This window comes from Oculina patagonica, chromosome 4 (assembly GCF_052425735.1).
Source record: "Oculina patagonica isolate OP01 chromosome 4, crgOcupat, whole genome shotgun sequence".
Classification (NCBI taxonomy): Eukaryota; Metazoa; Cnidaria; class Anthozoa; order Scleractinia; family Oculinidae; genus Oculina; species Oculina patagonica.
In genome coordinates, this window is record NC_135761.1 from 63,038,708 (window position 1) to 63,048,650 (window position 9,943).

The 9,943-nt window shown below is 36.9% G+C and overlaps 1 protein-coding gene across 5 annotated transcripts in view; it reads right to left on the reverse strand.

The window, feature by feature from the left end:
- The window catches only part of LOC144651023 (organic cation transporter protein-like), a 65,904-nt gene that overhangs the window by 40,762 nt on the left and 15,199 nt on the right, over positions 1 to 9,943 (reverse strand). For 2 of the 5 annotated variants that reach the window (XR_013570243.1, XR_013570241.1), the window contains exons 7-10: positions 8,185 to 8,282; positions 7,150 to 7,261; positions 4,513 to 4,585; positions 1,659 to 1,979 (exon numbers count right to left, since the gene is read on the reverse strand). Coding sequence is in view for 1 of the 5 variants with exons in the window: in XM_078510883.1 (XP_078367009.1) it covers positions 1,779 to 1,979; positions 4,513 to 4,585; positions 7,150 to 7,261; positions 8,185 to 8,282 (484 nt within the window). In the remaining 4 variants the exon portion in view is untranslated. Of the gene's footprint in view, positions 1 to 52; positions 1,980 to 4,512; positions 4,586 to 7,149; positions 7,262 to 8,184; positions 8,283 to 9,943 lie in introns of those variants that run through there. The other 3 variants (XR_013570240.1, XR_013570242.1, XM_078510883.1) reach the window with 3 other exon arrangements.

Here is a 9,943-nt window from a genome sequence, read left to right on the forward strand (position 1 = left end):
GGGGGGGGGCATTTAGTAACATTTATGTAAAGATGGTGGGCTCAAAGTAAAAAAAAAATCATTTGACAGAGGGGGGAGGGGGGTCGAAAGTTATATTTGATGTGTATACTGTCTTTGGTATAACACTGTATCTCATTTAAATCTATGAAGTGATTCTGCCAAATATAAACATAAATACATTAAATATCAATAATAAGTATATAATAAGACAGTGTATAGCGTTTTTGGCGCGCGCTGATTGGCTACTCAAACTCCAAATATCCTTTGTAATCTCTTGAAGGAATAAAGTAGTCTAAAATCATCCTTCAAGCTATATAAGTTATCTCACTGTTTTAGTATATACTAAAACAATTCGCGGCTCGGTAAATATCCACTACTAGCCACCTCCACTTCGGTGAATAGTGGTTAAATAACATGATATCCATCTCAAGTCCTCAGTGTACAATCAGTGTACAATCAATTTCAACCAAGTTTGACTGCTCTTTTATGCAAAAGTCCCAAACTTGTCCCAAACGATAACGTTTTCGTAGCAGTCAATCATAAGCAAAAGCAAAAGAGTAGAACACCTGAGAATGGAGTGAGTGAGTGAGTGAGAACTTTATTAAAGTGTGAAAACCTTATAGCCTGGGAATAACACACCATACTAATTTGGGGACACTGCTAAAAACTAAAAACTACACTAATACTAATATCAATACAATAAAAATATACATAAGTGATATAAAAATGTTATTATAATCTATGATATAAAAAAATGTTAAAATCTTTAACTAATTGTAAAATTATGACTAAAAAATATGACTTGAAAGGCATTATGTGCAGCATAGGATGCAGCCCTAACAGCCGCTGACCATTAAGCGAGTTCTATCCCTTTTGCGTAAACAGTTTGAGTAAAAGGTGTTTCATACTTTTATTCTTTAAAACATTCAATCCTAACCTCCTTAATACGGTAACCATAGAGAAAGAGCAAACTGTGTCCGTATTATAGGGGTCACCAAAATAACGTCACCTTTATTACTCGTCTTTAAACTTCATCTTATTTAACTTTAAACTTCATGTTTAACTTTATCTTAACTTCATCTTGATATACAGTATCGAGACACTGTCTGTCAGTAGAGACCTACATTGAACATTTCAGATACGTGTACTGTATACGAATCACTATTTTCAAACGAAATGATCTACAACGCAATGCTGAATGTAAAAAATAATATAAAGTACAATTCTGTAAACATCTAAGTTCAATAAAGCGTTTGCTGGTTTTGTAACCACAAACAGGAAATTGTATTAAATACACAAACCATACCACGCCCAGATTGGTCTCCTTTAATTCGATTCAACAACGAGCCCCCCATCCGTTTGAGATGGAAGCCTCCTCAGTTAAACTAGGGATGGAATTCGGATGGCAAATCATCGCCTTCCTTCCATCGGCTCCCGTTATACAGGGGCTCAGGATAAGCGCGATTTACGAGAGGCGAAGCCGCTAGCTGCGCGGCTCGTATAACATGCTCGCTCACTTTCGGCCAGATCAGAAAGAATTAAAAAGTTATACGATGTACATGCAACAAGACCAACAAGTTTTTAAAAGCTCTATTAAGTCCTCAAAAGGGCTATTTCATTACGAGGACTAACACCTCTCCACCCTAGACTATGAATACTCGAAGAAAAGGTCAGGAGTTAATAGGCAATAAAGCAATAGTGTTCACCAATTCGTTTTAGAAAGGTACCCATTATTAACACTCATGTGTACTTAACAGTAAATGTTCTTCGGATTGCATTCACATTAAATTGGCTTCTTCTTCTTTGTTATCTTTCGCATTTTTGTTCTCGTCTTGTTCTTCCTTTGACTTTTTTTTATCCTGAGACAAATTTTCGATTGTTGGTTGGTTGAAAGTCTCTGGTAAAGTCATGCACACAGCGGCGGCTGCCAAAGCGAGGCCGGCCATTATTCCAAATGGCAAAAAACGATGGACGTCGAGCTGATGAAAACAAAATGGAAATGCATAAAAATTGATAAGTTTGATCAGTGTGAGATTTTACCCAGTGATATGCTCTGGAATTTGGGACATCTAAAAAGTAGGAAGAAGTAGTCGACTCAGTTGATCGCTTCACAGAAGGAATGTCTAAACGGAACATCTGCTCTTTGCATTCAAGAGAGATGATCGACGTCGAGCTTATAACAATGCGCTTTATACGGTACGGTTAATGATGTGCGACCTGAGATCCATAAATGCCATATATAATATTGTTTGCATAGAAAAAAACTCCGGAGGCCTCCGAAAATCTGTGTGAGGGTCTCTGGCGTGCATCCTTAAACAGTTAGCGTATTTAAGACCAAAATTTATGATTTTGCCTTCCGTTTTTTCAGGAAAATCGATACCTTTTTCTAGACCTGACCCTAACCAGGAACTTCTTTGGTAAATGCAAACATTTAAGACGGGAACAAATAACCGAAGTTTTGTTTTAAATCGCACTTCTCAGGTGATGAATAATAGCAATCATAAAAATAGCTTCTTCCATAACAAATATAGTTAAAGAAGACTTTCACGATCGGCCAAGCAGAATCTTGGTTTCGTGTCAGAAGTTGAAAAATCGATTTCCTTCATTGTTTGCTCATTAATAGCTTTAAGGTAGATAAGAAACCTGATGTAGTTTGTTTCCCCTGATGTAGTTTGTTCCCCCTTTTAATTTTGAGAAAACAAAGAAAATATATTTCATTTATTTCTATTTCTGTCAACATAAAAACACTTTTTCTTTTGCTAGAATATAATTTCAGGGCCTTAGAGCAACTCTTCCAACTGAAAAAAATGAACTGATCAGGAATACTTTTTGACGACAACAAAAATTTGAATTTAATAGGAGGGTCTGAATGGGGTTAACTGACTAGCGACGAAGGGCGAAAAATATTACCGACTACCGACAAAACAAGGAAAAAATTACCGATTAGCGACAAATAAATTCTAACCGACAACCGACATGGTCCGATGTTATACGGACGTTTGTATTCAGAAAGAACAGCGTTTTAAATTTATGTCTAGCTTAGGAAATGTCAAGTTCAGAAGTAACCACACCAATTCAAAATTTAGTCAAAAAAATCTCATAAAGGTGTTTCCAAGCTAAAAAAAAACATCTAACGGACTTTTTAGGGCCAAAGGAGCAGGCGCATTAATTTGGCATTGGCGGGTTCTCGCTGTAGTTATTTCGCTTGGCGAAAACGCTTGCGGGAAAAATGCGAACATTTGCAATTGTAACGGATGGGCAGTGGCTGCTTGAGCTTCCAAATTTAATATCGGATGGAAGCAGCAGTGAGCTCAACGGTGTGTGGAACGTTCTGTTAGCCGTATTAGTTTTAGTGTGCAGCGAAGTTAAATGGTCTTAAATGTTTCACATGTAGTTCTGTAGTGAAGTACATCATATTAAGCTCAAACATTAACGTGGTTAACCTTTGGTTCCACGTTTTTATTTGCTGTTTTGTTGAACGGAATGTTTTTATACACCTTCCATTTCTCAGGAAAGCAAAAATTGAAAAGAAAAATCCTTTACAAATAGAAGAAGCGAGTAAAAGAGTTTATAAGCATCTTTCTGTTTTATTGGTAAATGAATAACACTGCCTTTAAAATGTATTCTTTTCTGAGAACGGTCCAAATTTCAGTTTCGCTCGATGTGTAAGTAATATTTGATGAGCATTTGCTGATGCAAACTGATTTTATCGGTACTAGACGAACACGTTGCTTAAAAAAACACAGAGTTAACGAGGTTTAAGTGCAACCAAATAATGAATTATTACAAATTTTCATATCGTCTAGAGTTTAAAGTCTTAAAACTGCGTAAATAAAATAACAAATATTAATAATTAACTTGCACTTTTATTCATTAACTGAGATTTACCGACAACCGACAAAGGTCGAAAATTTTAACCGACAACCGACAAAGTAAGGAATTTTTAACCGACTACCGACATGTGGACCCCCCCATCCAGACCCTCTAATAGTAATTTTCAACGGCAGTGTTTAGCATGTGGCGTAACTCCAATTTTTTCAATTCTCGGTCAAAAATGCATTCAGATATTCTAATTAAACATAAACGAGAATTGGCTTGGGTTATTGGAACGATTCTCTCTTAGCGTGCATCAAACTTCGGCAAATTTCACAGAAGCGCCGTAAACTGTCAGAAACAAGCTTTCAAAAGCATGACCCAAGGAACCGCTAATTACTAACCGCACGATAATGGATGTTTTAACCCCATATGCCCGTCTTTCCTTTCTTCTTGCCGTATTTTTCATTGCAAAATTCCGTTTTCAACGAAAGAGTGTGATAAAAAAGCTAATCTGGATCAATTTAGGTCCATTTTGGTCGCACAACTCTTTGCCATTGACCACATGATTACGGCACGTGGGATGCGGCGACCCGTGGGATATCGTAACTGCATAATATGCTACGGATTTTTGGCGCAAGAATAACTGTAAGTTAATCAAGGTACGTGATCGTCATGTGCAAAAAAATGTTCTCTTACCAAAAGCGGAGCATAGGAAGAAACAAAGGCACCGACTCTAGCACTGGCCGTTGATGTACCCATTCCAACATTCCTGACAACCAACAGAGATACAACAAGGCATACATTAACATAGATATCTTTGTTTCGAACGTCCCGTTGTGCGTTACACCAGAACACTAAAAAAACCGTTAACTCAGTTTTCTTATTTCCATTAATGTGCTTGTAATAACGCATTTACTCTCAGCTTACCTCTTGGAATTTCCAATATTTTATTGGCTACAAATGAGATTTTAAATTCGGTTTTGATGCCCCATTGCCCTCTCATGGATGAAGTGACACTCTAAATGAGAGTGACAAAGGGTTCTAGAATTTGTGATCGTTACATTAGATTTGAGTTAGAACTTACCTTTAATAATAATAATAATAATAATAATAATAATAATAATAATAATAACTTTATTTCACAATAATCATTAAAAAATGAACACATATCGATAAAAAGATACATAAATAAAAATCAGCTGTTAAAAAGTCAATAAAACGTCTTTGTATTAGTAATAAATAGTATTTTTATACAAATATAAATTTCAAAAATATAAATTTCTGGCACGATATCAACATTGTAATAATAATTGAATGATAAAATTCTAGTAGATTATTATTATTTATTATTATTATTATTATTATTATTATTATTATTATTATTTTTAAATACTTTTTCTCATTACCTCAGTGGCGCTTTACAGAAAATGAATTTAAAAACAAATACCTTCTATGCAAAATTTAAAAACATGCGGAAATTCATTTAAGGATATTTATTCACCACCTCTGGGGAAATAAATTATTTTATGGGTATTGTTAATATCAAGTCTCTCAGCTAGGTGAGGGGAACATCCAGGGCCTCAATCTGCCAGTATTTAAGCAGGGGAGGCCAGGTTACTGTCCTCTTTCCATCAGTGCTCTGAGGAACATACAACATTTTCCCACCCAACCACCGCAGGTTCGGAATTTTTGACACAGATTACCCCATTTGCTCTTAGGCTGGTTCGTACCCACCTTTGCTGGGAATGATTTATATATATGGTGATACTCATTTGGAAAGTTATAGTTGGTTTTTAAGAAATAACGGCCACCTGGGAAGAGCATAAATTATAATAACTGCCTTGTTTCAACAAAGGTACCCGGCCGGCTGACAGAAAGCCTTGAAATCTACCAACAGCCACCCTCCCTTCCCCTGAGGGTAAGTGAAGTGCCTACTCAACCCAGACGACAGCCAAGCTGACACAGGGCTGCAGCCAGCTGCCAAAAACAAGACAATCATCATTTAAATACCATGTCATATATTGCTGTGACTGGCAAAGTCTGGTGACAATGACCCAAAACTTGACTTTGCCCCACCCCCACCCCCCAGCAATTCAACGCCTAACCCTGGCCGGGCTGCTAGTTCTACCACTCAGCTACCCGGCATAAACTTCCATGACGTTGCCCCCCCCCCCCCCTCTCCCCCCTCAATTTAAATACAGTAGAACCCTGGTAACTCGAACAACCCTGCTTACTCAAACAAACTTCCATTTTCCTTGGATTTGAACCCACTCTTCAGTCTTATTCAATGGACCCCAATAACTCGAAACGCCGCTAACTCGAACTGTTTTTCGTTTCCCTTCAGAGTTCTAGTTACTGGGGGTCTACTGTAAATAAATAAAAACTTGACTCGCATTAAAACCCCTCCCATACGTTTAATTGGTTTAAAACAATGCTACGGAATTCTTTTTACACCAGGTGAGCCTCGGTCACAATCCCTTTTTTATTCTCTCTTTTTTCCGCTTTTATTCCCTTTAAAAGTGTTATTCAGTTGTGTAATAAGTTTCTTTTAACCATGCTTAAAATAAATAAATAAATAAATAAATAAATAAATAAATCAACTTTGTTTTACGAGGGTTGCACGTAACAGTCTTCGACTGACAAACCTGTGGCCCTCGGATTCCCGATCGAATTGGAATTTAGAAGTGTTGGTTTTTGTGGAGGGAGGAAAACCGGAGAACCCGGGCCTCGGAGCAAGGACGAGAACCAACAACAAACTCAACCCACATATGGTACCGGGCCGGAATCGAACCCGGACCACATTGGTGGGAGGCGAGCGCTCTCACCACTGCGCCATCCCTGCTCGCTCGGTAACTTAGAAGAAGAAGAAGAAGAAGAAGAAGAAGAAGAAGAAGAAGAAGAAGAAGAAGAAGAAGAAGAAGAAGAAGAAGAAGAAGAAGAAGAAGAAGAAGAGGAAGAAGAAGAACTTTAATAGTAATCTCCTCATAGGGCTTTTCAGAAACTATTTACAATAAAAAATAAATCTACTTAACACTAATATTTACAAATAAAATTGAAAACTAAATAAAATAATGATTAAAAGTTTAAAAGAAGATGATCCCTAAGCTTTGATTTAAAAGAGTACAGAGAGTTAGCGTTTTTTATTTCAATATCAAGGCTGTGGGAAAACTTACTGGGAAAATAAGGACCAAAAGTCTTTTCTCTACAGCCGACCTTGGACCGATATTCCCACTATACTGCCCTCGCGTTTGGTTTATTAGATGTGAAAATATGCAACGTTGCATTAATTCCCAGTCTAGCTACTAGTAGCAATCGACCTTATTGTAATTTCACCTCACAGTTGTTGGAAACAGCTCTGCAGAGTAAACATACACCAGTGTAAATGCAATCTCATTACTTAACCCAGCAACAACAATAGCCATGAAGATTTTGCCAGCCATGTAACCTGATGGAAAAAAAAGAAATACACGTTATTAAGTAAAATAGTGTTTGCACAAATGGCAACCAAAACACTGCAAGTTGGTCTTATTTCAATTTTTACAAGTTAGAAGAAGAAGGGTTGGAAAGTAAAATTATCGTTTGTTATATATGAGTGCATGGGTAAAATGTGGTGCAAACAGCGAAGTAACAAAAAGGACTGGTCCACCGAGTGCTTTTATAGTCGATGTGACGTACTTCTCGTACCTTCGAATTCATAAATAACTCAGGACAAATGTAATTTATTTGTGACAAATGAAGTAGATGAATGAATCAAACGAATGAATCTATTTTAATGATAATGAAACAACGGAAACTTTAAAAAAAAAAAAAACATTTAACTAAGTTGCTCAATGTATGATCATAACTAATTCATGACTAGTAGTTATGCACGGACCACTTTAGGGTTTTCATAAAACTGGTCTCCTTTCCTAAGATGCAAAAACAATTGTGGATGCATTGAAATGACTCTTATTCTTTTTTTTAAAAAAAAATTATTTAACTTCGAGTGTAATTACCAATACCGTAAAATTCCAGTTATAAGCCCTGGGCTTATATAAGTTCGTAAGGGGTTTTGTGTGGACTTATAAGCGGAGGGGCTTATATCCGAGAGGGCTTATAAGCGGGATAAAAAAAACGTTTCGAAACGAGACACGAGAGTGTTGATCGAAACACTATTTAAGTCATAATAAAGCAACATTTAGCCCTGTTCAGTAGTGTCATCCAGCAGAGGGGGGCTTATAATCGGATGTATTTTTTGTTTACAGGTAGAAGGGCCTATAACCGGGGGGTGCTTATAAGTGGAGAGGCTTATAATTATAACCGGAATTTAACGGTATTTCGGCACGCAACATATTACTGCTTTGTGGTATTTGTTTCAATATTAATTACCTTTATCATATTCAGCTCTATCTGACAGGAGAAGCGCCCCGATCGCTCCGACGGCAGCTAGCAGAAACGATACTGTGACTAATTTTCTGCGTCCAAACCTGTATTAAATAAGAAGAATGGATAATTACTTGTACTTCTACTCCAATGGGACTAATTTCTTGACTCCGCAACGGGGAAATCTTTGGTGTCGTGATCCCTTGAACCGATGCAACCCTGCAAATCAACAGTTCCGAGTTGATAAGGTGTGTAAATAATTGAAGCTCTCTTATGGCTGGAAAAAGAGGTTGAATTTTCACTTGAGTTATTATAATTGTTTCATATACACGGCCCCACAAGCTTCTAGCTTTAAACACAAACCGTGTATAAATTAAAGTTGCTTTACCTTTTTTTTACTTGAGTTATTATAAGCCGTCGCAATGATTCCGTTTTAGTGTGGACATGAACATAATCTATATCTTCCTTCCCAAACAACAAGTTTTAATCGCATTGTGTATTTTCATATAAATTCTTATATTTGCGTGAAATGTTTTGAATTAGGACTGCTGTTGAAAAGAAAAACAATGGAGACTGGGACAACTTTCGCAAAAGTGAACCTCTGTAGGCAAATTCGAGGAAAAGTTGGTAAACACACTTTTCTAGGTGAAAAGTATGTGCTGAACACGTTTCTCTTGCTCAGAATGATTTCCGCGATTAAAAATTTCGGCTTATAGCTCCCAAGGTTTCAAAATTTGGTCCACCTCAAAATACGTAAAGCTGCGTTCACATTAGGCCGAAACATGATTACTCTGATCACGAATAAAACATGTTTCGTTGTGAAAAGTGTTCACATCAGGCAGTGCATTGCGCGAATCATGATTGAAACACGATTAGTCTGATCATGATTGCAACTACCTTACGAGGTAGTTTCAATCATGATCAGACTAAACAAGTTAAAAATGGCGGACATGCGGTGAGGAGGCGAGTGTACAAAAGCTTCAAATTTGTGCTTTCTATATGACCAAATGTTTATTTAAAATATGGGCTAATAAAGCGATACAATATGCCGGAATTATCGGTAATGGATAGAAAGCAGAATATTTGGCAGAATATCGCCACGAAAGTTTACGACGGCGGCTACAAGCGCGCAGCATTGCAGCATTGCAATGCAAAAACAAATTTTACAAAATAAAAATCTTCTGTTACCAACTGATAGCGAAAATTCAGACAATACTGTCTTCTTGCTAAACGCTTTAAAGCCCTGCTTCATCGAAGGACTGGAAAATAGACAGAAAGACAAAGATTTAATGGAAACTTTATTGCCGTAATTCCGAGCTATATTTTTACGATTAAATTAAGTGTAAAGATTTATGCAAGAACCGTGAAGCTGCATAAATTACACACCAGGCATGAAACGTGTTTGAAACTAACACCTAATGTGAACAATGCAATAACAAGCATGTTTAGATAAAACGTGTTCCGTTGAAACATGTTTATTCTGAACACGTTTCGGGTTAAATGTGAACGCAGCTTAAGTCAGTCGAAAGGAGTTCGAGGGAACAACTTATGCCTTTGCTTTGTAAAGTACGAGAAGAGACATTAAAACAGCTGTTGATCGACAAACCTTGCACATTCTCAAACTAATTTATTCAGTAATAATTTATCAAGATAAAACCAAGAAAATCATGACCATGAAGGAGGTTTGGATACCCGGTGTTAATTAGCATAGACTTTTACGATTTATTTCTCCGTTTACTCCGTAGTTTTAGTTTCGATTGAGACG